Source organism: Budorcas taxicolor, chromosome 18, assembly GCF_023091745.1.
Source record: "Budorcas taxicolor isolate Tak-1 chromosome 18, Takin1.1, whole genome shotgun sequence".
NCBI classification, from domain to species: Eukaryota; Metazoa; Chordata; class Mammalia; order Artiodactyla; family Bovidae; genus Budorcas; species Budorcas taxicolor.
Window position 1 is genome coordinate 4,661,958 of NC_068927.1, and position 24,752 is coordinate 4,686,709.

General features: G+C 43.3%; 1 protein-coding gene across 1 annotated transcript in view; it reads right to left on the bottom strand.

Moving 5' to 3' along the window:
* Nucleotides 1-2,726: 2,726 nt before the first annotated feature.
* Nucleotides 2,727-24,752, bottom strand: part of ADAT1 (adenosine deaminase tRNA specific 1) — a 28,205-nt gene continuing 6,179 nt past the window's right edge. The window contains exons 6-10 of the mRNA XM_052655968.1: nt 20,188-20,791; nt 18,313-18,458; nt 17,697-17,796; nt 7,393-7,479; nt 2,727-4,723 (exon numbers count right to left, since the gene is read on the bottom strand). Coding sequence (XP_052511928.1) covers nt 4,591-4,723; nt 7,393-7,479; nt 17,697-17,796; nt 18,313-18,458; nt 20,188-20,791 — 1,070 coding nt within the window. The 3' untranslated portion in view covers nt 2,727-4,590. The remainder of the gene's footprint in view (nt 4,724-7,392; nt 7,480-17,696; nt 17,797-18,312; nt 18,459-20,187; nt 20,792-24,752) is intronic.

Here is a 24,752-nt window from a genome sequence, read left to right on the forward strand (position 1 = left end):
GTGGTTAGGATTTGGGACTTTCACTGCTGTGGCCCAGGTTCAATCCCTGGTTGCGGAACTGAGATCTTACAAGCCTCTGGGTGTCTCCAAAAACAAAAGCAGAAAAACACCTATAATCCCTAGTTCAGGTTTCTCAACCTCAGCAATACTGACATTTTGGGTGGGATATAGTTCTTTGTCGTGGGGGGTTGTCCTGTGTATCATAGGGTGTCAGCACCCAAGGCTCAGGTGAGCCTCCCTGGTTGGCAGTGATACTTCACACATATGGTCAGACATCACTGCCCCCCCAGCATTGTGCTGTGTGAGTGCCCCAGGAGAATGTTCTGAAATACAGGAGGGGGCAGGCCATGCCAGGAGGAGCCACACGTGGAAGCACCAGGGTGGGTCAGGAGTCACTGGGGGTGAGGAGGAAATGTGGGCAAGAGCCATCAGTGTGAAGGGACCGGCAAGGGCCGGGCTGGGAAAGTGGGCTTGGGACTGGCTAGCTCCAGGAGGGGCAGGCTCTCCAGGGTGAGCGAGGCAAAGATGTCACGCCAGAGACACCAGGAGCGTCGGCACAGCAAGGACAACCAGAAGCTCGTGCAGACCCTCTTCCCCACGCGCCCTTCTCTTGGCTGACTTGCACTGTAATAAATGGTAACTGAGGGACAATAGCTTTTCTGAGTTCTGTGAGTCTGTCTACCGTCTCAGTCTGAGGGTGGTCTTGGGGACTTCAAGACACAGCTGCTGAAACCATTCTGTGAAAGGGGGAGGGGGAGGGGTTGGATCAGGCTGGTGCCACTGAACTCTCTGATCAGTTACTGAAAGTGGGACAGCCTGATGTCATGTTCCCATAGGTTAATATAATGTAACAGAAGTGTGCAGAATCTCCTGCAAAGAACTGAACTTGGCTGTAATCAAGCCTCTCATGTAACTACAGATTTATAGGAAATATGAGGGGGAGAGGAACCGGTTATCAACCCTGGAGGAAATAAGCAGCCAAATCCTGGATGGGAGAGAGTCTACCAGACAAATGACCCATCTGTCAAGGACATAAAAAGGAGAGTGAACTGCTAGAGATTTAGTGACACAAAAGATACATCAACCCAATGCACTGTGTGGATGTTGTTTGGATTCTAATTTGAACACATCAGTAGTCAAAAGACATTTTTGATACAATAGGGGAAACTAAACACAGCCTGCATAATAGATATTAAAGAATGATTGTTAATTTTACTGGGTGGAATAGGATAGCTAGAATTCAGTTTAAAATGTTCTAAGAAAAACAAAGTTGGAGGGGAGGGGGAAAGATCAGATAACAACAGCATAAAGCTGATGGATGTTTGGTCTGGGTGATGGGTACGTGGAGGTCCACTGTGCTTTTCTATTTTTGAGTCTATTTAAAAATTTCTATAAGAAGTTTCTTTTTAAAAGGTAGTTAAAAATTGGAAGTGGTTATCAGTAAAAACACACGATCTAAATGTATGACGTTTGAGAACCTGCCAATATTGCAGAGATGTGATTTTAAGGCATAGGTGAGATTCTTAACTTGGGTTTTTAAGAGATTAAAGCAAAACATAGGGAATGGGCTAAGGTGAAGGTGAAGGTGAAGTCGCTCAGTCGTGTCCGACTCTGCGACCCCGTGGACTGTAGCTTACCAGGCTCCTCCGTCCATGGGATTCTCCAACCCAGGTCTCCTGCATTGGAGGCAGACGCTTTAACCTCTGAGCCACCAGGGAAGCTGAGGGAATGGGCTAAGCTCTCCTTTTATCTCTTGACAAAACAGGCAGAGTCCAAAGTGAAGACGCCTCTGGTCTCTAGCTTTCGGGGTTTCCTAGACTCTGTTCTAAAGTCTAAATTGATGGGTGTGTTTTACATTCTGTACACATGTGACAAACACCATGAATTTTAGGAAAGAAAAGACACCAATTCCTCACATTCTCATAGAAATCTTCATCTTTGAAAATAGGATCTCATAAGAGTGATGCATAATCTTCAGAGGATAAGAAGAGCTTCTGCCAGCTGAGGTGTCTTAACTGCTCTCATATCATAGGATTTGGGGTCAGGTCAGGCAAAGGGTTGATTAAAGCAGCATATGGGAAGTCTGGCCTTTGGTAGTGCAGTTTTTGTCTTTGCACCCACCTAAAAGGATTCCTCGTAGAAAAAGGTTCAAAGATAACTCAATATGAGAAAGTTATGGGGGAATTACCTTGCGGTCCAGTAGCTAGGACTTGACAATTTCACTGCCATGGCTTGGGTTCAATCCCTGATTGGGGAAGTAAGATTCCACAGGCCACACGGTACCTGCCACGCCCCCCGCCCCCTGCCAAAAGCTACAATGATAAAAAGGCAAAAAAAAAAAAAAAAAAGAAACAACAAAAAAGAAACCTTATGTATTATTTCTGCAATAAAAAAAAATTAAGAACATATGTTCACATGCAAACCTGTACATGAATGTTTACAGCAGCAATATTCACAATAGCCAAAAAGTGGAAATAACCTAAAAGTCCATCAGTTGATGATTAGATGACAAAATGTGGTATATATCCATAGAACTGAATGTAATTTTTATCCCATAAACAGGAATAAAGTACTGAATGATGTTACCAATTACATTACAACATTATGAGTCTTAGAACATCATGTTAAATGAAAGAAGCCGGTCACAAAAGACCACATATTGTATGATTTTATTTATATACAAAGTTCAGAATAGGCAAATCCATAGAGACACAACATAGACTGCTGCTTGCCCTGGGGTTAGTGGGGGTGTTGAGGGGATATGAAGAGCGGCTGCTAATGGGTACTGTACTGGATCAGATAGCACCCCCCACTCCCAATTTAGAACACAAATGTTCTAAAATCGATTGTGATGATTATGCACATCTTTGTGGATATACTAAAAACCACTAAACTGTACATTTTAAATGGATGAATTTTTTGTATGTGAATTACATCTCAATAAAGCTGTTATTAAAAATATTTAAAGCTATAAAGAAATACTGAAGAACGAACAAGGTCCTTGAGCAATCCCAACACAGAGAACTTCCACTTTCAGTCAATATATTAGAGTGTGAAGAGGTTGAGAGTTAAATACTGCTGCTGCTGCTAAGTCACTTCAGTCGTGTCCGACTCTGTGCGACTCCATAGACGGCAGCCCACCAGGCTCCCCCGTCCCTGGGATTCTCCAGGCAAGAACACTGGAGTGGGTTGCCATTTCCTTCTCCAGCGCATGAAAGTGAAAAGTGAAAGTGAAGTCACTCAGTCGTGTCCGACTCTTCTCGACCCCATGGACTGCAGCCCACCAGACTCCTCCGTCCATGGGAATTTCCAGGCAAGAGTACTGGAGTGGGGTGCCATCGCCTTCTCTGAGTTAAATACTAGATGTTAGGAAAAATAGGCCTGGTTTCTAGGTGTGCTGCTGAGTTGCTATAGGGACTTTTGTTTGGCCTTTTAGACAGAACTCTTTCCAATGAAACTCACAGAAAACGGAGTCAAAGGGGCTTACTCAAAATAACAAGAGCAATTTATCTCACATCGTTGAAGTCCAGGCACTCAGACAAGGTCATGAGAGCCTTCATCCTCTGGGCTGTTTCCTTCATCACCTTGTTCTCCAGCTGGCTGTCTCTGTGCAGTGGGCAAAGGCAGCCCCAGGCAGCCCCGGGTTACCGGCGCTCACAGCTCCCGATACGAGAAGAGAGGGAATCTGTCCCGATTGCTCTGGTATTAGTTCCAGGACTGTTCAGGGTTGGCTCACACTGCTGGAGTCAACGAGGAAAGTTCGCTTCACCCGAGTCTCAGGGATAAAGAAAAAAGGGTGGTTCTTCAAAGGAAGCAAGGCTGGGTATACAAAATACATGTCCATTATGACAGGTGAAGCTCTAAAGTTTACAGAGATTCAAACATCATCTCAGCCCAATACTTGCTGAATCAATGAGGAACACACTAAATGGAGCTACTGCAGAGTACTTCTACAGCATCACATTCCAAATTCTTATTCTTAGAGAAGCAATAAAATACAGGACACACACCAAGGTCATTAGCAAGATGCTCTTTTAGCAGAGAGCTACTTCAATCAAGTAGTTATTGTTCAGTTGCCAAGCAGTGTCTGACTCTTGGCAATCCCATGGACTGCAGCTCCCCAGGCCTCCCTGTCCCTCACCATTTCTCAGAATTTGCCCAAGTTCATGTCCATTGAATTGGTGATGCCATCTGACCACTCATCCTGTTGCCCTCTTCCCCTTCTACCTTCAATCTTTCCCAGCATCAGGGTCTTTTCTAATGAGTCAGTTCTTTGCATCAGGTGGCCATTGGAGCTTTGGCCTCAGCATCAGTCCTTCCAATGACTATTCAGGATTTACAATGGACTGGTTTGATTTCTTTGCTGTCCAAGGGCTCTCAAGAGTCTTCTCCAGCATCACAGTTTGAAAGCATAGTTCAATCAAGTATAGTTTGTTTCATGTCCAAAATTCCATCCATCTGACATAGAAGAGATCTATCGCTCTGATAGACGGCAGTCTTTTTTCCTGATCAGCCACAAGAAAATCTAAGGCCTGTTTAGCATGTAGGAAGACAGTAGTCCAGGATGAAGGAATGGAAAACACCCGTTGCTCACTTAAACTGGTGATAATCTGGGGGATTTCTGATCCAGGATCCAAACGCCTGCTTCCGGAGTGCACTCCAGGCCTCCTGGTAAGTGGATGCAGCCTCCTTGTACTCTTGGTACGTCGCTAGCTTCTGTGCCCTAATGCACACACACCACCAAACACACACGTTCTCAATGGAAAGCTCGCCACTGTGGCCAGAAAGACACCTCAGCAACTGGCTGGACAGGTTTATGAGGAGAGACTTAGGGACAGAAGGGCTCTGTTAGCTGTCCTAGAGTGACTCAGCTCCTTTGGAGGAAATTCACCAGGAAACAACATGGGGTTAAAACAGAGAAAAATAAACAGTACTAGCCTGTTTCTTTTCTTTTTTCGGTCCTGGAATCAGATAAAAAAGAATAACTGTATCTACTACTTGGTTTAAAGTTTTCTACATGGCTATAATCTTCACTGGTAGAATCGAGCCGTTAGACACTTCTCAAGTGCATTTTCCCAAAGTACTTTTCATCTTAGTCATATTCTCCTGTGTAATGAAAGCCAACACCCCTTCCCAAATCCTTCAGTGTCTCTGACTGCTGAAGAATGGCTAATGTGCTGAGCAATGTCTGTAACACTTAACACCCAGATAAAAAGATTTTCTTGAGACAAAGATTCTTTCCTTTGATCAAACTTGAGTCAGGCTTCTCAAAGTCCTCTTCTTGACCCAGCCCCAACCTTGAACTATGACCTTGTCATCTCATAGCTGAAGAAACTGAAACTTGCAGCTCACTGAGTCAGGTTTTACCCTGCTTCTACTCTTTTGTTCTTTGCAAAGATCTTAGGAGACCCCAGTTGTTTCTTCACTCACTACAGCACAGAGCCGAGCTGCTAATAGTAGCAGACACTGATTCTAGTCCTTTGATAAAGTTCCCATAGCTTTTTGGTGGTTAATGGATGGGAGCTACATGCATGACAACATTAAACTTTACCTGAGCCCTCAGTTCCTAAAACAAGCAATGGTTAAGAAACCTCCCTCCTATATTTCTGTGTGTGGGAAATGGCAGACTGGAAAGAATCACCTTTCTTCATGATTTAGACTCATGGATGCCCCCCTGGTTTACCTGTGACAAGGGCAGACACCGACCCTCCAAACACCTGTTTTTTGTCTCTTAATGATTAGCTGAACTGTTTGTACCCACTGACAAAATCTCATCAAAATGCCTGATAATTTGACCAAATATTAATTACCAGTTATGCATCTCTTCCTCCTGCAGACCCCTGAACTTAGAGCCACTCTTTCTGAGGCAGCGTAGGCAGGTGTACCAGCCCTTTCTTTTAACAGCCCCTCCTGAGGACTGACACTTCCTGTTCAGTGGTCCCATCACACTGCCCGCTCACCTCACTCCCACATTTCCAGCTCTGACTTTGCTTAGACGAAACTTCTTCTTTGCCCCCGCTCTTAGAGAGGCTCACAGACCTTAAGACTGCGATGCTCTTGCTACTGCATCAGTCCTTCTCCGCCTGCTGAAACAGGCCCTGTCTCTTACTGCAACAAAGCCTTCAAATGAAGTCTCTCCTTACCTAAGTCCACATTTGTTTTTAAGTCATAGAATGTATGCCAACCCACCCAGTTCCAATCTTGTTGATTTTTCCAGATAAGAAACAAGCAAACTGACCATGGATGGCTGGAGGGCATCGACACTGGCTGCAGGATACATGATGCTGAAAACAGGCAGCAGCCTCTTCATATGGAGTGTCTAGCTACTCCCTGGCTTCCCCACTGTTGTATAAAGAAGAATCTGGCTGATCTTTGTTGCCAGTTCCTGGGAGGGAACCTCTAAACTTTCAGAACTTCCTTGATGATAGGAGTGTCTTTGTTATTAATGGTGGACCCCTTGGATCTCAACTTTTTGCTTAATGAGGTGACTTATGGTGGGCCCTAGATAGTTTCAGAATGGGCTGGCTGTGGCTGAAAGATCAGCCATGAGATTAGAAATTTGGGGCCCTGAGTCATCTGATATCTGACATCCTGGGGTGGGGAGAGGAGAAGGTGGAGATTGAGTTCAATCACATCGTTCCTGGTCGGTGACAGACAGTGATATGCTGGGTGGGTGATGCATCCTGGGGACACAGAAGTAGCAGGTTGGATACCTTTGCAGACCTTCCCCTATGTGTCCTTTCTTTTATCTGGTCCTTATTTGTATCTTTTACAATAAAGGGCATTCAAAGTATGGTGCTTTCCAGAGTTCTGTGAGTTTTCCTAGTGAATTATTGAACCTGAGGGGGTAGTCGCAACCTGAGTGGCTTTGGGGCCCCCTAGAATGTGGCTGGTGTTACGAAGTGAGGTCAGTTTGTGGGCACTGTGCCCTTACCCAGTGAGATTTGGCCTGACTCTTGTTAGCATCTGAATTCCACCCACCCACCTGCTCATGAAGTGGTTTTATAGTCTCTACATTCCTGTTCGGAAACTAATTTAAGTCCTCGAGCTTTAGTTCACAACCACTGATTGAACAAGAGAAAAAGAGAATAATATTCCCAACAGAATACACTGACACCTCAGCGCTCACATTCTCACAGTGCTCTCCATCTGGAGCTGGACTAAAGGAGGGCCTGGGACGGGCAGGCCCCAATTCTACCCGCAGGCTCTGTGACTCTGTCCCACCAACTATGCATCCATCACATCTCAGATCACACGTATGTCTGCAGCTGCGGCTCTGGGGACTGAAGAGCATGTGGTCAGTACCAAGTACTCACCGGCCTACTGAAACACTACTCCTGCCAAAACGTCCAGCCATTCATAAATATGAAAAATGTAGGTCAAAGGCATCACCTGAGTGAGTCTGGCCACTTGTCCTCTGAAATACTGCTTAGCAGCTTCTGGAATGATCTAAAGAGCTCTACTTTGCTGATTCGGGATCTGTTTGAAAAAAGACCAAGAGGATTTATTAAGTGTTTAGTATGCACCAGGCCACCATCAAAGATACTGGGCTTCACATGGTATCTTTCTAGGTCTGAATGTCCTGAGCCCCTGTTTTCACCAATGCTTGGCAAGAAAAATCCAGAGAGTCTGATTAGGTTGAGACACAAAAATGATTCTCATTTCATAAACATTATCAGCAGTGAAATCATCAAGGTGACAGGCTGAAATGGGCTAAAGGCAGAGGGAATTACTAAATTCTGCCCCCAAGGATACCCATCAGCTGTTATTTGGCTACCATCTTTCAAGGGAGCTGGCCCCTTGGGTAACACTGCTTACAAGACATTGAAAGATTTGTTTCAGAGACTTGAGTGTTGCTCCCTATATGAACTGTGGTTATAAAGTCTATTTAGCCCAGGCACCAGAGGAAGAATCTCTAGATTGCTCCTATGGGGATTACAGTCCTTGGGAGGTGAATCCTTCAGTTCTGAATCAAGCTTCATGATGATCATAGTGTGAAGTAGTGAGGGAAGTCAGTGTGAATTCCTTACCAGTTACTTGGGTCTTCTTGGTTTTGCTCATTTGTAACAGCTGGGGCTGAGAGTGTCTGTGCCTCCTTCCTTTCCCTCATACACAATTCATGGGCTTACTTAGAAGCTGGGAAGCGTTGTGTGTGCCAACAAGGTATAGTCTTATTTTACATACCATATCCGTCTCCATCCTTGAAAATCGTACCATCAGCTGAGACACAGAGGCCATTGCTGGCATATATGAAGCAGGGAACTGTATAGGCTGCTGAAAAGCTCCCTTGCCTGGCTGGGACCTAGCCTACTGGAGACATCACTGCTTCAAGGGGAATATGAGTCCCCACACGCCACTCTCTCTGGGCCTTATCTGTGTTAGAGTGGCTGCCAGCATTCAGGAACATAAGGCTGCTTTTTTTGTTTGCTTGTTTGCTTTTTGTTTTTGGCTGTGCTATGCTGTATAGCTTGTGGAGCAGCTCCCAGACCAAGGATCGAACCCAGACCCACAGCAGTCAAGTGAAGTGAAAGTCGCTCAGTTGTGTCTGACTCTTTGCAACCCCATGGACTATACAGTCCATGGAATTCTCCAGGCCAGAATACTGGAGTGGGTAGCCTTTCCCTCCTCCAGGGGATCTTCCCAATCCAGGGACTGAACCCAGGTCTCCTGCATTGCAGGCGGATTCTTTACCAGCTGAGCCACAAGGGAAGCCAGAGTCCTAATCACTGGACCTCTAGGGAAGTAGGCTGCTTTAACATGAAAACAAAACAAAACAAAACAAAAACAAAAACCACAACCAAAAACTAATGGATCTCATTAACAGACCAAAGGAGAAAAGTACTTTGAGGAAAATATGTACAGAAAATGCATTTGTTATAATTCAACATCCATTGAGTGATATAAAACCTTTTAGCAAACTAGGACTAGGAAAGATAGTATTTAAATTCATAAAGGGTTTCTATAAAAATCCTACAGCTGATACATGTTCTTAAAATCAAGAATGATAGAGGGATACTTGCTATCACTGCTTTTATCCAACGTTATACAGAAGGTCTGGCTAGTAAGACAAGAAATAAAAGAATAAAGATTGAAAAGCAAAAACTGAAGACATTATTCAGAGATGACTGTGATATTGTCACTTCTGGTTAGCACAGTAAGTGAGAAAAAAAATAAAAGAAAAGGAGTGGCAACTTGGAAAGGAAATACTATTTGCAAAAGATAGTCTACATTAAAATTTTTTTAAAGAATTAATACATATATCAGTAGAATAGTAAGAGTTAGCAATGTTGCTGGATACATTTATTGTAAGAGAGAAATAAACAAAATAGAAATTGATTGCAGTAGCAATGACCAGAAAATGAAATAAAGGAAATGACTTAAATAGCATCAGTGGTAGCAATCTCTGAATGGTGATTCTTGCCTCCTGGCATTCAAGCCCTTATGCAATGCCACCCCACATAGAACAGGGCTGACACCAATAACCATTAGAAGATTGGGCTGCAGTGTGACTTCTGAGGCTACTCATAAAAGACTCTGTGGCTTCTGCCCTGCTCTCTTGGGATGCATCCTCTCAGTCGGGGGGAACCAGCCATCACACTGTAAAGATGAATATCTGTAGCATCATGGAGAGACCCAGGTTGAGAGGAACTGAGGCCTCCCGCCAACAGCCAGCCAGCTCTGACCTGGCAGTCACACGAGAGAGCTACTGGAAACTGGATCCTCCAGCCTCAGTCAAGCTTCCGACGACTGCACTGCTGGCTGACGTAAGAGAGTGCAACCTCATGAGCCCCTGAGTCAGAATTATCCAGCTAAGCTCCTCCCAAATTCCTGAACCACAGAGACTGTAAAATGATGTTAACTGTTGTTTTCAGCTACTAAGGTGTTCTCCCCCACCCCGCCACAGGGTGAGGGTGTTATTTGTTATACAGCAACAGAAAACGAATACAACATCAAGAAATAAATCCAATAAAAGATGTGAAAATCATAAAACTTTACTGAAATATATATAAGAAGATCTAAATAAGTGAACTTTCAAAACTATTTTAGATTTGGGGCACAACTGCCAATTTGGCACCAGCATTATATACAGAGATAAACACCATATTCCTGGTTTGAAGACTTAACAATGAAAGATGTCAAATCTCCCCAAACCGATCTTTAAAGTCTAAGAAAAGCCGAGACACTCTCGAAAGACAAAGCAAGGGGACTTGTCCCCTAACAGATGTCATCTTATTATAAAGCTATGCAGGGAAAAACAGACCAATGGAATAGAACAGAATGCCCAGAAAGAGACATACATACATATACACATAAAATATTCTAAGTTTGATATGTATTCACTTAAAACATAGATTTCAATAAAATTACTATAAGTTTCTTTTTCTATAAAGAAAATAAAATGAGTTTCTCTGACAGGGAGCTTGTATTGTATGAGAGCCTTTTATACATAACCATGTATTGGGTCATGGTGGGTGTACCAGAAAGATGTCAGATAAGTGAAATTCCTGTAGCTCAAAGTGCTCATATTTTTTCCACTCAATAAGTGGGCTGGTAGAGCTAATAAGGAGCTGGAGCTAAAGCTGCCATTAAGTAAGAACTGTCAGATTGAAATACCAATCCCCTGAAACTGAACTTAAATTACAGAATTAAAATACAGGGCAAGCGTGTATATGATTGCATTATAACTGAAAATTACTACTCAAGAACAAAATAATCTGTTCAATATTAGTGAAAATATATCCAAAGGGTGGTCACCAAAGGCAACTGTAATGTTAAATCTTTTATTCATCTAGTAGTCTAAGTGTGAATAATGCTGACTAATTCATACTGACTGATTAGACAATCAATAAATTACTTTTAGCCAAGCCTCACTGCTTCCCATAATACTTTGCCTGGTTCATTCACTGGCATACCAACTAGCTAGATCAACCTAACACTTGAAGACTTGTAAGAAACAATTATACATGGATGCTCCAAACACGGATTTCAGGTGCTAACATTATTCTTCTGTAACAGAACCAGGGAACTTTAGAGAGAAATCATTCTAGCAGCGAAGTGATGGTCCTGGAAAAATCTCATATAGGACAAAGAAATGAGGCTGTCTCTGGCAGCTCCCTGTGCTTTCTAGGCCTAAACGTTAAAAGAGAGAGAATGAAGTCTATTTAGCTAACAGAAACATATTAAGAGTAAAGCCAGAAGTTCGTGACCCTCAAAAAGGGGAAGATTTAGAAATTTTTTTCAGATAATTAGTACTGTATCATGGTTGGTTTTACCCAGTTAAAAACTAACATTATTTATGCTTTATTGCATGTATGCTTTCAGGTAGATAAGTTGATATGCTCACTTTTACCTGGAATCAAAGATTTCATTTCTAGATTTAAGAGTCTGCAACCGTTTTTGGTGACATGACCACATATTTTCAGGAAGTCTAGAGAGTCTTACAGAGCCAACATTTCCACTGCCCACATCACCCAGAATCAGCAAAAGAGGAATACAAAAAATAAGCTAATATCTTGTCCCAGATGCTCATGTTTCCCTTTGAAATACTGATAGGAGAGCCCATGAGATTTTTCCTAAAGCCCAGTGGCTGCTGATGTACAACTATGAAAGAACATCTGGCTACATAATTACAGAACATTAATGAAATATGTCAAGGAATTTCATTCACAAGAACCAGAAGCCTCAGCAATCAACCATGCCATGCTCTGTAGTCTGGAGAAGGGATCCACTCAAGGTTCATTAAAGAAACACGTCGCTTAAACCTCACAGGAAGGAGTCAGCTGGATTCTGTTTACCACCAACACTGTGGTGAAACGTCAAGGCCTCTAGCATCACCGTGAGAAGCCATCAATGATAGAGAGCTTAGCAGCTTTTTGAGAACAGATCTGCAAATGTTTTCAACATTCTTCCTTCTAGGGTACCAAATGGTACTTTCTCTTATGAGTGCTTTTGGTCAAAGTCACCTCATGAGTAATGTTTAGGTGTTATATCTATAAAGATAAATTGGGAATCTCTCCTTTGCTGGAAAAGATCTCCCTCCAGAGAAATAAGACCTTTCTCAAGACTTGTTCAACAACAGAACAGCGTGACTACACTAATAACTTCTCTGTCAAAGAGACTCACCTAACAATAACTATTAATGTCATCTGTGGAGCAAAACCATCTTGGTGACTGCTAGATGCTATGTTCCAATAAACCCTAGTTCCTTTTAGCAGTACTAAGAGGATTACTTTCTTAGATGTTAACGTCTCCCTGGTGAGGTAGTTAACGTTGCTGATTGGTACATCAAAGAGCTAGGAAAGCTATACATATATACATAATTTTTTTTGAAGATCACACATTCACATTCAACCTAGGCCCATCTTTATTCTAACACACTTAGACACACTTTGTTTCCTCTCTTATCCTTCTCTTTTATAATCCAATGAGCCATGTAATGATCTCTCCAGGATGCTGTGGTGGCTCATGTGGGATGGAAAGAGCATATGCCTCTTCAGAGCAAAGAGAATTTAAAAGGATTTGCCACTTTGGGACAAAGAGTAAAATTAAGCTTCTGGAAAATGCGGGTCCTTTATCTGATTCCTGTTATTATCTCCTTGTTTGCAATAAACACGAAGACTTAAATACTACCTTTTCAAGGGTTGGTTGGCCATCATAGAGATAGCCAACAAACACATGAAAAAATTACTCAACATCATTAATTACTAGAGAGATGCAAATCAAAATTACAATGAGGTGTCACCTCCCACCAATCAGAATGGCCATCACCAAAAAATCTACAAGCAATAAATGCTGGAGAGGATGTGGAAAAAAGGGAGCCCTCCTATACTCTTGGTGGGATGTAACTGATAGAGCCACTATGGAGAATAGTTTAGAGGTTTCTCAAAAAACTGAAAGCAGGACTACCATATGATCTAGCAATCCTACTCCTGGGCATATAGCCAGAGAAAACCGTAACTCAAAAAGACACACACACCCCAGTGCTCACTGCAGCACTATTCACAACAGCCAGGACGTGGAAGCACTCCAAATGTTCATCAGCAGAGGAATGGATAAAGATGTGGTAATATATATAAAGGAGTATTACTCAGCCATAAAAAGGAATGAAATGGTGCTATCTGCAGAGACATGGGTAGACTAAGAAACTGTCATACAGACTGAAGTAAGTCAGAAAGAGAAACACAAATATTGCATAATACTGCTTATATATGGAATCTAGAAGAATGGTACAGATGAGTTTATCTGCAAACCAGAAATAAAGACACAGATATAGAGAAAACAAACTTATGGATACCAAGAGGGGGAAGGGAGGCATGGAATCAATTGGGAGATTGGGATTGGTGTATATACACTACTAGATATACAAATGGAGAAGGAAATACCAACCCACTCCAGCATTCTTGCCTGGGAAATCCCAAGGACAGAGGAGCCTGGTGGGCTACAGTCCATGGGGTCACAAAAGAGTCGGACATGACTTAGCAGCTAAACAACAACAAAAGTATATAGTGCTGAGAACCTGCTGTCCAGCGCGGGGACCTTTCCTCAGCGCTCTGTGGCGACCTAAACGGGAAGGAAGTCTAAAAGAGAGGGAATACTTGCATATCTATAACTGATTCACTTTGCTGTACAGCAGAAACGAACGCAACATTGTAAAACAACTGTACTCCAATACAAACTAATTTTAAAAAGGTATAAAAATACTACCTTTGAGTATTGCACTAGAATTTTAAATGCTTCTAACATCCCAGTCTTGAGTTTGTATTCCAGATCGTTCTAAAATGAGTCCCAGGAGGGCACTCAGGAATGAAAAGTGAGGAAACCCTCTCTCCCCTGCAGTGGTCAGTCTTTAGAATTAAAGCAACTGATTCTTTCGAACATAACATGCAGCTTCATTTGATGACTGAAGGGGGCATCTATCTTAACAAGATGTCTCCTGAAAGCCCTGCACCATGTTAGAGGCACTCTCTCTCAATTTTCACATTCCTGGGTGATAGATACTCGGAGTTACCCTTGTTTTATTGTTGGGGAAACTGGGGCTCAGAGAGGTAAAGTAATTTGCTCAATTACTAGGGGAAAGGAGCCTGGAATTAAACATCAGTCTCTTGAACTGCAGAGCTTCTGCTCTTTCCACCATGAACTTCCTTCTGTATGAAGTCTACCTTCTAAATGGAGAGACATCCACAATACGACAGAAGCCTCGCATTGCCTTCTCCAGTATCCTCGGCTTAGAGATACGAACATACTGAGGCCCTAACTCTGAGGCCTCAGTCTTATGAGGCTATATCTGTCTTACAGATATGAACACACCGAGACATTACTACACACTGAGACATTACTTGGCCAACAAAGGTCCGTCTAGTCAAGGCTATGGTTTTTCCAGTAGTCATGTATGGATGTCAGAGTTGGACCATAAAGAGAGCTGAGTGCTGAAGAATTGATGCTTTTGAACTATGGTGTTGGAGAAGGCTCTGGAGAGCCCCTTGGACTGCAAGGAGATCCAACCAGTCCATCCTAAAGGAGATCAGTCCTGAATATTCACTGGAAGGACTGATACTGAAGCTGAAACTCCAATACTCTGGCCACCTGATGAGAAGAACTGACTCACTGGAAAAGACCCTGATGCTGAAAAAGACTGAACGCAGGAGAAGGGGATGACAGAGGATGAGATGGTTGGATGGCATCACCGACTTGATGGACAAGAGTTTGAGCAAGCTCCGGGAGTTGGTGAAGGACAGAAAAGCCTGGCATGCTGGAGTCCATGGGGTCACAAAGGGTCGGACAAGACTGAGCGACTGAACTGAACTGAGGCCCAGAGGGCTAATGGACTTGTCCAAAGACACCTGGGTAACTGGAGACAGAGCCAGGGTGAGAACAGGGGCACTCCCAATCACACAGAAAACAACTACATATTGGGACAAGCTGGAAAAGAGCACTTTAGGAATCTGGAGAAAAGATGGTAATTTTGAGCCAGAAAGCAGTGGTAAGGCAAGTTTTTAAGGTAAAAGATGGTATGGGTTCACAGTGAAGAGCATTTAGACCTCAGCAAAGCAACAAACTGAAGCCGCAGGCAGGTGGGTGGGGCCAGCATGGGGTGCGGCTAGTCTGTCACTGCCTGCAAAGGCAGAACGCAGCAGGAAGTGTGCTCCCTGTCCCTCCTGACCTGCTCTGCTCACACATCCTGGTCTGTGGCTAAGGGCTGATCCCCTGAGAGATGCAGACCTTGGCCTGAAGCTGGGAGGTCCTTGAGAAAACCTGCAAAAAATCTCTATCCCTGAAAACAAAACAACAGCAAAAATTTTGTAAATACTACTTGATTCAATAGCTTAGGCCACTAAGAGACAGGCCAGATCTCCTGAACAGGAGTCTGAAGGCTTGTTAGTGTTTGTGAAGAAAAATACTTTATTTTTTTTTAAGTCCGAAAGGATGTAAGTTGTTACTATTGTTTCCGTTGAGGGAGACAAATAAGCATGTCAAAAAGAAAAGAAACAAGTCCAGCTGTGAACTTTCATTACAATACAACTCCTTATAAGGGGGCATAAAAAAGACATGGAAGAGCCACTTAAAGTGAAAAGAACTACTTTCAAACTGTGGGAGTCTGACAACAGTCGTTCAGCAGCAGCTCAGTCCAGACGGACAGAAAGACCTTGCTGGAGAGGCTACTAGCCCACAGCCCCGTGCACCCCTGGGTTACTGCAGACCCTCTGTGGTTCACTGGGAGTGAAAGGCAGAGTGGCCAAGGTGAACAGTTAACAAAAGAAGAACCAATAAGGCAGATACATGAACCTCCAAACACACAGGCATGATACCCAAGTCTCATGTCCAGCAGAGCACATGCTCCACATTTCAACAAAAGTCAATCTGAAGATGCAAAGTCTTGTATTTATGGCACTCTTCTTGCCAGTCTAATCACTGTGAAGCTTCATAAATGATTCTTGGGTTCCAGCCTTGTTCTACTAAACCAGAATTTCTTGTGCTAAGACCCAAGAAAGTGTTCTTTTCAAAATTTTCCAGGGCAAAGAAGAAGGCTGAAGAATTGATGCTTTCAGACTGTGGTGTTAGAGACGACTCCTGAGAGTCCCCTGGCCTGCAAGGAGATCCAACCAGTCAATCCTAAAAAAATCAACCCTGAATATTCATTGGAAGGACTGCTACTGAAGCTGAAGCTCCAATACTTTGGCCACCTGATGGGAAAAGCTGATTCACTGGAAACGACCCTGGTGCTGGGAAAGATAGAAGGCAGGAGGAGAAGGGGATGACAGAGGATGAGATGGATGGATGGCATCACCGACTTGATGGACACGACTTTGAGCAAGCTCTGGGAGATGATGAAGGACAGGGAAGCCAGGCGTGCTACAGTCCATGGGGTTGCAAAGAGTCAGACACGACTGAGCAACTGAACAACAAGAGAAAAGAATAGCCTTTCCAAGAAATGATGCTGGGACAAGGACATCCACATACAAAAGAATAAAGGTGGATCCCTACCTCATACCTTATAAAAACGAAATCAAAATAGATTAAAGTCCTAAACATAAAAGCTAAAGCTATGAGAAGAAAATACGAGGTAAATATCTGTGGCCTTGGATTAGACTACAGATTTTTACATATGACACTAAAAGCACAAACCATGAAATAAAAAAATAGATAAGATGGACTTCCTCAAGATAGAAAACTTTTCTGCTTTAAAGAACACTTTAAAAAAACGAAAGACAATCCACAGAATTAGAGAAAATATTTGAAATATATAGCTGATAAAGGGTTCATACCCAGAATATACAAGGAAATCTTGCAAATGAACAATAAAAAGATGAACTGATTTTAAAAGTGGGCAAAAGATCTGAATAGATATTTCTGTAAAAGAGATATACAATTGGTTATACAGGAAAAGATGCTCAACATCATTAGTTACTAGAGAAATGCAAATCAAATCCACAATGAAACAGAACTTTACATTCAATGGTTACAATAAAAGACAGATAAAAACAAGTGTTGGAAAGAATGTGGGATAAATGAAATTCTCATATACTGCTGATGGAAGTCTAAAATGTTGCAGCTATTATGTAAAACAGTCTGGTAGTTCCTCAAAAGTTAAACATAAAGTTATCCCATGACCCAGCAATCCCACTCCAAGTATACGCAAGAGAATTGAAAACAAATGTCCACCCAAAAGCTTGCATTCTGAATGTTCAGAGCAGAATTATTATTCATATACCCCCAAAGTAAAATAACCATCAATGGACCAGATTAAAAACCTGGTATACCCAGGGAATTCCCTGGTGGTCTGGTGGCTGGGACTCTGCATTTTCATTACAGGGGCAAGGGTCTGATCCCCAGTCAGGGAACTGAGATCTTACAAGTTGTGCAGCCCAAAAATAAGAATTAAAAACACCAGCACCCCCCTCTAAACTGGTATCTCCGTATGATGGAGTAAAGGAATGAAGGAGTGACACATGGTACAACATGGATGAAGCCTGAAAACCTCATGTTAAGTGAAAGAAGCCACATATTGTATGATTTCCTGCAGAGAAAAGTCTAGAACAGGTAAATCCATAAAAACAGAAAGTAGACCTGTGGGCCCCAAGGGCGAGAGAACAGGAGGGGAGGGACTGCTCATGGGTGCGGGGGTGGAAATGTTCTGGAATCGGAGGGTGGTGAGGTGTGAACACACTGCCACCACCGCCTGCCCCAGTATTCTGTACCTGGCCTGGAGGCGTCCGATTCCTTTCTTTGTTGTCCCCTGGGGAAAGCCATTGGCGGTGACATCCAGGGGCTGCTCAGGCACTGCACTCCAGCTGATGGCTAGGAAAAGGTAAGATTCTGGGGTTAAAGGTGTTCAGTTTTCCGTAAATGTCAGAGGTATTTTAGTAAGAATATTTCCCTACCGCTGCAGACCCATGACAGTTGGATATGATGTCAGAGACAGTGGCTATCACTCTGACGCCTGCCCTCCGGAGTACATGAGTATAAAGTAGCTCATGATTCTTCATCATCATCACCATCAGGGCTGACAGTCTTTAAAACACTTACTATATGCTGTACACGCAGCAGATGCGTGAAAAAAATCTCTCATTTATTCCTCATAACAACCCTGACAAATAAGTGACAAATTCTTATCTGAAGATGAAGAAACTGAGGCTAAGAGAGAACAAGTTGCCCAGGGTCACACAGCATGATCCTGACCCACTGTGGGTGTCTCCTGAGCCCATGTTATTGACAACTTGTGTGGGAAAGTGCTACCCCAGGCTGGGAGGATGGAGAGTCTCCGAGGCCTCTCTACAGCCTGGGGACAGTGCAAGTGGAACCTGCACCCCTCACCTGCCCCACAAGGAACAAGTCGGCCTGGGCTGTCAGCCTTTCTCGTCTGCACTGCACAGCGGCTCTGTCCAAACAGTAAATCTGACTGCTGTATTTTTACTTCTTGAACTCCAAAGCCTTCTGGTAGAGCTGAGACGTTCTGACACCTAAATGTGAGGGAAAATGCATGAAATTTGGCTCACTCCTCGACAGAGAGAATATCTAGGGCTGAGCACCACATCACCACCCACGTCTCAGCAAGGGGCCAAAGCTTTAGAAGATGTGTGCGTCTGTTTATTTATTTATGGGGATGGTATAGGAGGTACTGACAGAACAGAACCTAGATCCTCCAAGCCTTATGAGTGAGGGAAAACCACTTCCGTCACCCTGAAGTGAAGCTATGATCTTACCACCGTCCCTCAGGGGCTTCAGCAGCGCCAAACTCTATTCCTTGTAATGGGTTTGATAGATTTGAAGACGTTAAGCAAAAATATTAACATGTTGGCAGTAGCTTCCTAAGAAGTCATTCAAATATACCAGAAACCGTAATTATTCTGTAATATAAAACTTCATTTTTTCTATTTTACACAAAGTAGATGCCAGCATGAAGTGGGTCTAGAACTGAGTAGACAGCAACTTATAGTCTCAGAATCAAGAAAACATGGAAAACAGAGAAAATGCCTTGGGCACCGTGCCTAGGATTGCCTTTTTTCCCCCTTAGCATCTTTATTGGTACAAGTTTATATACCATAAAACTCACCCATTTCAAGTTATAATTCAGTGCTTTTAGTCACAGAGTTGTGCAGCAAGCACCAAAATCTAACATTTCCATCAGCCCGAGAGAAATCCGTCACTCCCTAACAGCAGTAACTCCCTGTCTCCTCCAGCCCCTGGCACCCATGAATGTACCTTCTCTGGATTTGCCTACTTCAGACATTTCAGTCCATGAAATCATACGTGTGGCTTCTTCCACTTGGCAGAAGGTTTTCAAGGTTCATCCCTGCTATGACATGTATCAGACTCCATCCCTTTTTGAGGCTGACTAACATTCCACTATAGGGAGCTACCATCTTTGATTGATCTGTTTGAGCAGCTGATGGATATTTGGGTCGTTTCACTTTTAGGTATTATGACTAACGTTGCTCTGAACACTCATGCACAGCCTTTATGCAGATGCATGTCCTCATTCCTTTTGGGTATGTACCTGGGAGTGGAATTAGTGGGTCATATCCTGGCACTGCTCCCAAGGGCTGGCTTTAGGAGAGTGCATTTGACAAGAGCGCCCAGGTTTCCCCAGGCCCTGGCCATATTCTGCCCTCGGTACTACAGCAGGAATCAGGCGTGGCCGCCCTTCTTTAGGGAGATCGCACTTGGGTGCTCATCCTTCATCTTTTTTCTTTTTAAAAATTAACACTACTGTTTGAGTGTTCTTAAACATAACAATAGCAAACTGTGTGCACTGCAAAAAAAAAAAAGAGAGTAATCATAAAGAAGGAAAAAAAACACCCATAAAACCACAACTCAGAGGTAATCATATTAATACCTTTCTTGGTATATATCTTTCTATAATTTTTTTTCCTATGGACAAAATATACTTTAAGACTGAAATGAACTCATCTTACCTTCTAAATTGCTCTTTAAACATTATGAGCATTTTTCCATGTTTAATTCTCATCAGTATTAGTTGTAAAAAACAATCACAATCTTCTATAGCTGGCCACTTCTGTGGTTTCTTTTTCTTTTCTTAATTAGTGTACACAAAATGAACGTTTGAGCATTTCTTAGTCACTCCCTTAGGACAAACCCTAACTTTTTCTACGTCTGCACCCGCGTTCAAGGCCCCATGGACATAGCCCTAGACCGTTTCTTGGCAAGACGGCCCCCCTGCCCTCTCACCTCCCGATCAGTGCTCTCTGCATGGCCTCCTGGCTGTAGGGGCACTTTCCAATGACCACAGCTGACAGGTAGATGGGTTCTTCTAGGAAGTGCATCAGCAGTGCCCCCTGGCATCCGAGGATGTTCCACCGTGCCAGCTTGTCGCTGCAGGACATGGAACAAGTCCTGTCCCCCCGGCCTGGCTTCACTCGGAGCAGCCCCACCTGGTGATACGCAGCACCAGGCTTCCCTGAGTCTCCAGCTTCTCCAGGCACACACTTGGCTCCAGTTCTATAAACATCCACCACTTGGGCACCACTAGGGGTCATTCCAGTGACACTGGCCAGTTCCTCTGCCGTGAGATTAGAGCCACTGACACTTGGTGGATTTGGGCCCTTTTCCTGACTGCCAAAACTCTGACAGTGAGCTGTACCACCAGGAGTCCTGGGCTCCAGCCTCATTTTTTTAGTCACAGGACTTTCTGGGTCTTCACATTTCCTTTTATCTTCAGGAGCTTCTAGGTTATCACTAGTTTCTACTGATGGGTTACTGGCCCAATCTCTACTGACAGGACAGCAAGGCTGATCTTCAAACTCAAGCATTGGAATGATGGAGGCATCCCCACCTGCAGGAGAAGAAATCCTTTAAACCAGTTGTTCCCAAAGTGAGGTCCCCAGACCAGCTGCATGAGCATCCCTTGTGAACCTGTTAGAAATGCCAAATCTTGGGACCCATGGTAGACCTGTTGAATCAGAAACTCTTGAGGTGGTACCTAGCAGTCTGTTTTAATAAGCTCTCCAATGTGATTCTGATACAACCTCAAGTTTGAGAACGACTGCTCTGCTGCTGCTGCTGCTAAGTCGCTTCAGTCGTGTCCGACTCTGTGCGACCCCATAGATGGCAGCCCACCAGGCTCGCCCGTCCCTGGGATTCTCCAGGCAAGGACACTGGAGTGGGTTGCCATTTCCTTCTCCAATGCATGAAAGTGAAAAGTGAAAGTGAAGCTGCTCAGTTGTGTCCGACTCTTCGAGACCCCATGGACAGCAGCCTACCAGGCTCCTCCGCCCATGGGACTTTCCAGGCAAGAGTACTGGAGTGGGGTGCCACTGCCTTCTCCGAACAACTGCTCTAAATGAAGCTTAATACTCTTCTCCCAGCTGACCTGAGATGGATTAAGAACACTTGGCCAAATTTCCCTAATAACATTTCTCTGGGGTTCTCACCTAGACCCAGTGAGCTAGAATCTCTCAGTGGAAGGAGTTTTTAAAAAATTGAACCATTTAACAAAGATCCCAGGACGTTTTGGAAACACTAGATTAGACCAAGCTTTCTCAACCTCCACATGGACATTTGGGGCCAGATAATTCTTTGCCATGGGGGCTTATTCTATATATTACAGGATGTTAACAGTCTCTCTGGTTTCTACCTCCTAAATACTGATAGCACCCCTGAGTCTGACCACCAAAATGTCTACAGATGCTGCCAAGTGTCCCTTGGGGATCAAAATTGTCCTGAGTTGGGAACCCCTGGTTTAGAACGAGCACAGTTTCCCAAGTGCATTTTGTGGAGTGTTATCCCCAACATGCCTTGGAAAATAAAAGTGGAGGGTTGATTTCATGGTTAAATAAGTTCGGCAAATAATGCTTATAATTTTCCCATCTTGCGTATCCTCTCAGTAAAGACTTGCATAACTGGTATTTCCCTGTGCTGGTTTAGAGATTTCTGACTTACTCTGTGTTTACACTGAACCAAAGAAAACCAGAGGTCAGTAAAAAGCATAGCTTTCCCAAGAGAAGGGAGATTCTTCAAACACTAACCTAATGTGTACTGCTTTTCTAAAGTGTGTAAATAATACATCTGTGGTCTATATAACCTAAGAGTGGGAGAGGCAAGAGATGCAGAAATGGGAGTGTTGCCAGAGAGGCTGGCTGGCAGGCTTCCAGAGACCTCACAAGGTGACAGTGACTTCGAAGAATTCCCCAGGGCCCACCTCCCACTCTGAAGGCTCAGAGATTTGATCCTGACCGATGTCTGAACTCGGGAGTCTGACTCATGCTAACACAACTCAAATGCACAAGTCTGAAGTAGCCAACCCAGGCACCAACTTAACAGTTAGTAATGAGGAATAAATGCCAAGTGAGCCAGACCATTACATTCTCTACTATTCTCTCTTCCCCCAGTGGGGACATCCCACTGTAAAAGACGGCCCATGACCCAGACAGTTACATCAGCAATTTCAGATTTTGATTTCACAGACCCAAAATCCCCAAAGACTTTAAGATCAATAGAGTGTTGTCAATTTTATATTCCAGCAAGTAAGATCTTTAAAAAGCTTATTTATCATTAATTTAAAAATACATAAAGATCTCATAAGCTTAAAATGGAAAGAAATTAGCTTTTTGAACAACTCACTGAACAGTCCTGAGTTTTCTCATGTGGCCATGGCTCAGCGCTCTCTCACAGAGCAGTACCAGCCTGTGGACCACTGAGTTTCGTAGTTTGATTAGGTGGTCAGGCCAGCTGTGATCCCCAGATATCTCTCTCCACAAGAATGCTACACCTGCTACTGGGATCATCCAGGCCCTGGCTGGTCAAAGCGGGATCCACAGGCTAAGACTTCTGGCATCACCAGGGAGCTGGTTAGACATGCAGGCCTCCTGATGCACTCCAGAGTTGCTGTATTTGAATGTTCAGTTTAACAAGTTCTTGGGTGCGTATTATATATATCACAGTTTGAGAAACACTGAGTTAAGAAACATCCTTTGGTCCTTGGGTGCCTTGGTCCAAAGACATTGCTAAGAACAGAGTATGGATGAGCTCTGCCTTTCTCTGTATGTCATTTTTCTGTTCTCTCATAAAGTTATATTTTGTATTTGAATTATGACCTTTAGTTCTTGTCTCTAAAGACTGATTAGTGTAATATACCCATGGGACAATCTTCTTTCCTTATTTCAAAATTTTTAGGGTGAGAAAATTTACTATCATTCCTGAGTTGTCTACAAGGGTAGAAATTATTCTCAGTTTTCTAGACAGAAAAACAAAGGATAGAAGTGACCCCCTTGGCCAGGTTTGATTTGCCTGCCTAACGCAACTACAGCACCTGAACATCCCCTTAAATTTATCAAAATCTACCTTAACTCACCATGACTGTCTATATCTCCTGAAAAATTAAAGGGTAAATGAGGGACTAGTCTTATTCACTGCTACATAACCATATTTCACACTTTCCTGACAAACAGTAGAAAATATGTGTTTAATGAAGAGGTGGCAAGAATACACAGAAGAACTATACAAACAAGATCTTCATGACGGAGATAACCATGATGGTGTGATCACTCACCTAGAGTCAGACATCCTGGAATGTGAAGTCAAGTGGGCCTTAGGAAAGCATCACTATGAACAAAGCTAGTGGAGGTGAAGGAATTCCAGTTGAGCTATTTCAAATCCTAAAAGATGATGCTGTTAAAGTGCTGCACTCAATATGCCAGCAAATCTGGAAAACTCAGCAGTGGCCACAGGACTGGAAAAGGTCAGTTTTCAGTGCTGGAGAGGGTGTGGAGAAAAGGGAACCCTCTTACACTGTTGGTGGGAATGTAAACTAGTACAGCCACTATGGAGAACAGTGTGGAGATTCCTTAAAAAACTGGAAGTAGAACTGCCTTATGACCCAGCAATCCCACTGCTGGGCATACACACCAAGGAAACCAGAATTGAAAGAGACACGTGTACCCCAATGTTCATCACAGCACTGTTTATAATAGTCAGGACATGGAAGCAACCTAGATGTCTATCAGCAGATGAATGGATAAGAAAGCTGTGGTACATATACACAATGGAGTATTACTCAGCCATTAAAAAGAATACATTTGAATCAGTTCTAATGAGGTGGATGAAACTGGAGCCTATTATACAGAGTGAAGTAAGCCAGAAAGAAAAACACCAATACAGTATACTAACACATATATATGGAATTTAGAAAGATGGTAACGATAACCCTGTATGTGAGACAGCAAAAGAGACACAGATGTATAGAACAGACTTTTGGACTCTGTGGGAGAGGGAGAGGGTGGGGTGATTTGGGAGAATGGCATTGAAACATGTATAATATCATGTAAGAAACGAATCCCCAGTCTAGGTTCGATGCAGGATACAGGATGCTTGGGGCTGGTGCACTGGGATGACCCAGAGAGATGGTATGGGGAGGGAGGTGGGTTCAGGATTGGGAACTCATGTATACCCATGGTGGATTCATGTTGATGTATGGCAAAACCAATACAGTATTGTAAAGTAAAATAAAAAAAAAAGGTCAGTTTTCATTCCAATCCCAAAGAAAGGCAACGCCAAAGAATGTTCAACTACCACACAACTGAAATCATCTCACTCCTTAGCAAAGTAATGTTCAAAATTCTCCAAGCCAGGCTTCAACAGTACGTGAACCATGAATATCCAGATGTTCAAACTAGATTTAGAAAAGGCAGAGGAACCAGAGATCAAATTGCCAACATCTGTTGGATCACTGAAAAAGCAAGAGAATTCCAGAAATACATATACTTCCGCTTTATTGACTATGCCAAAGCCTTTGACTG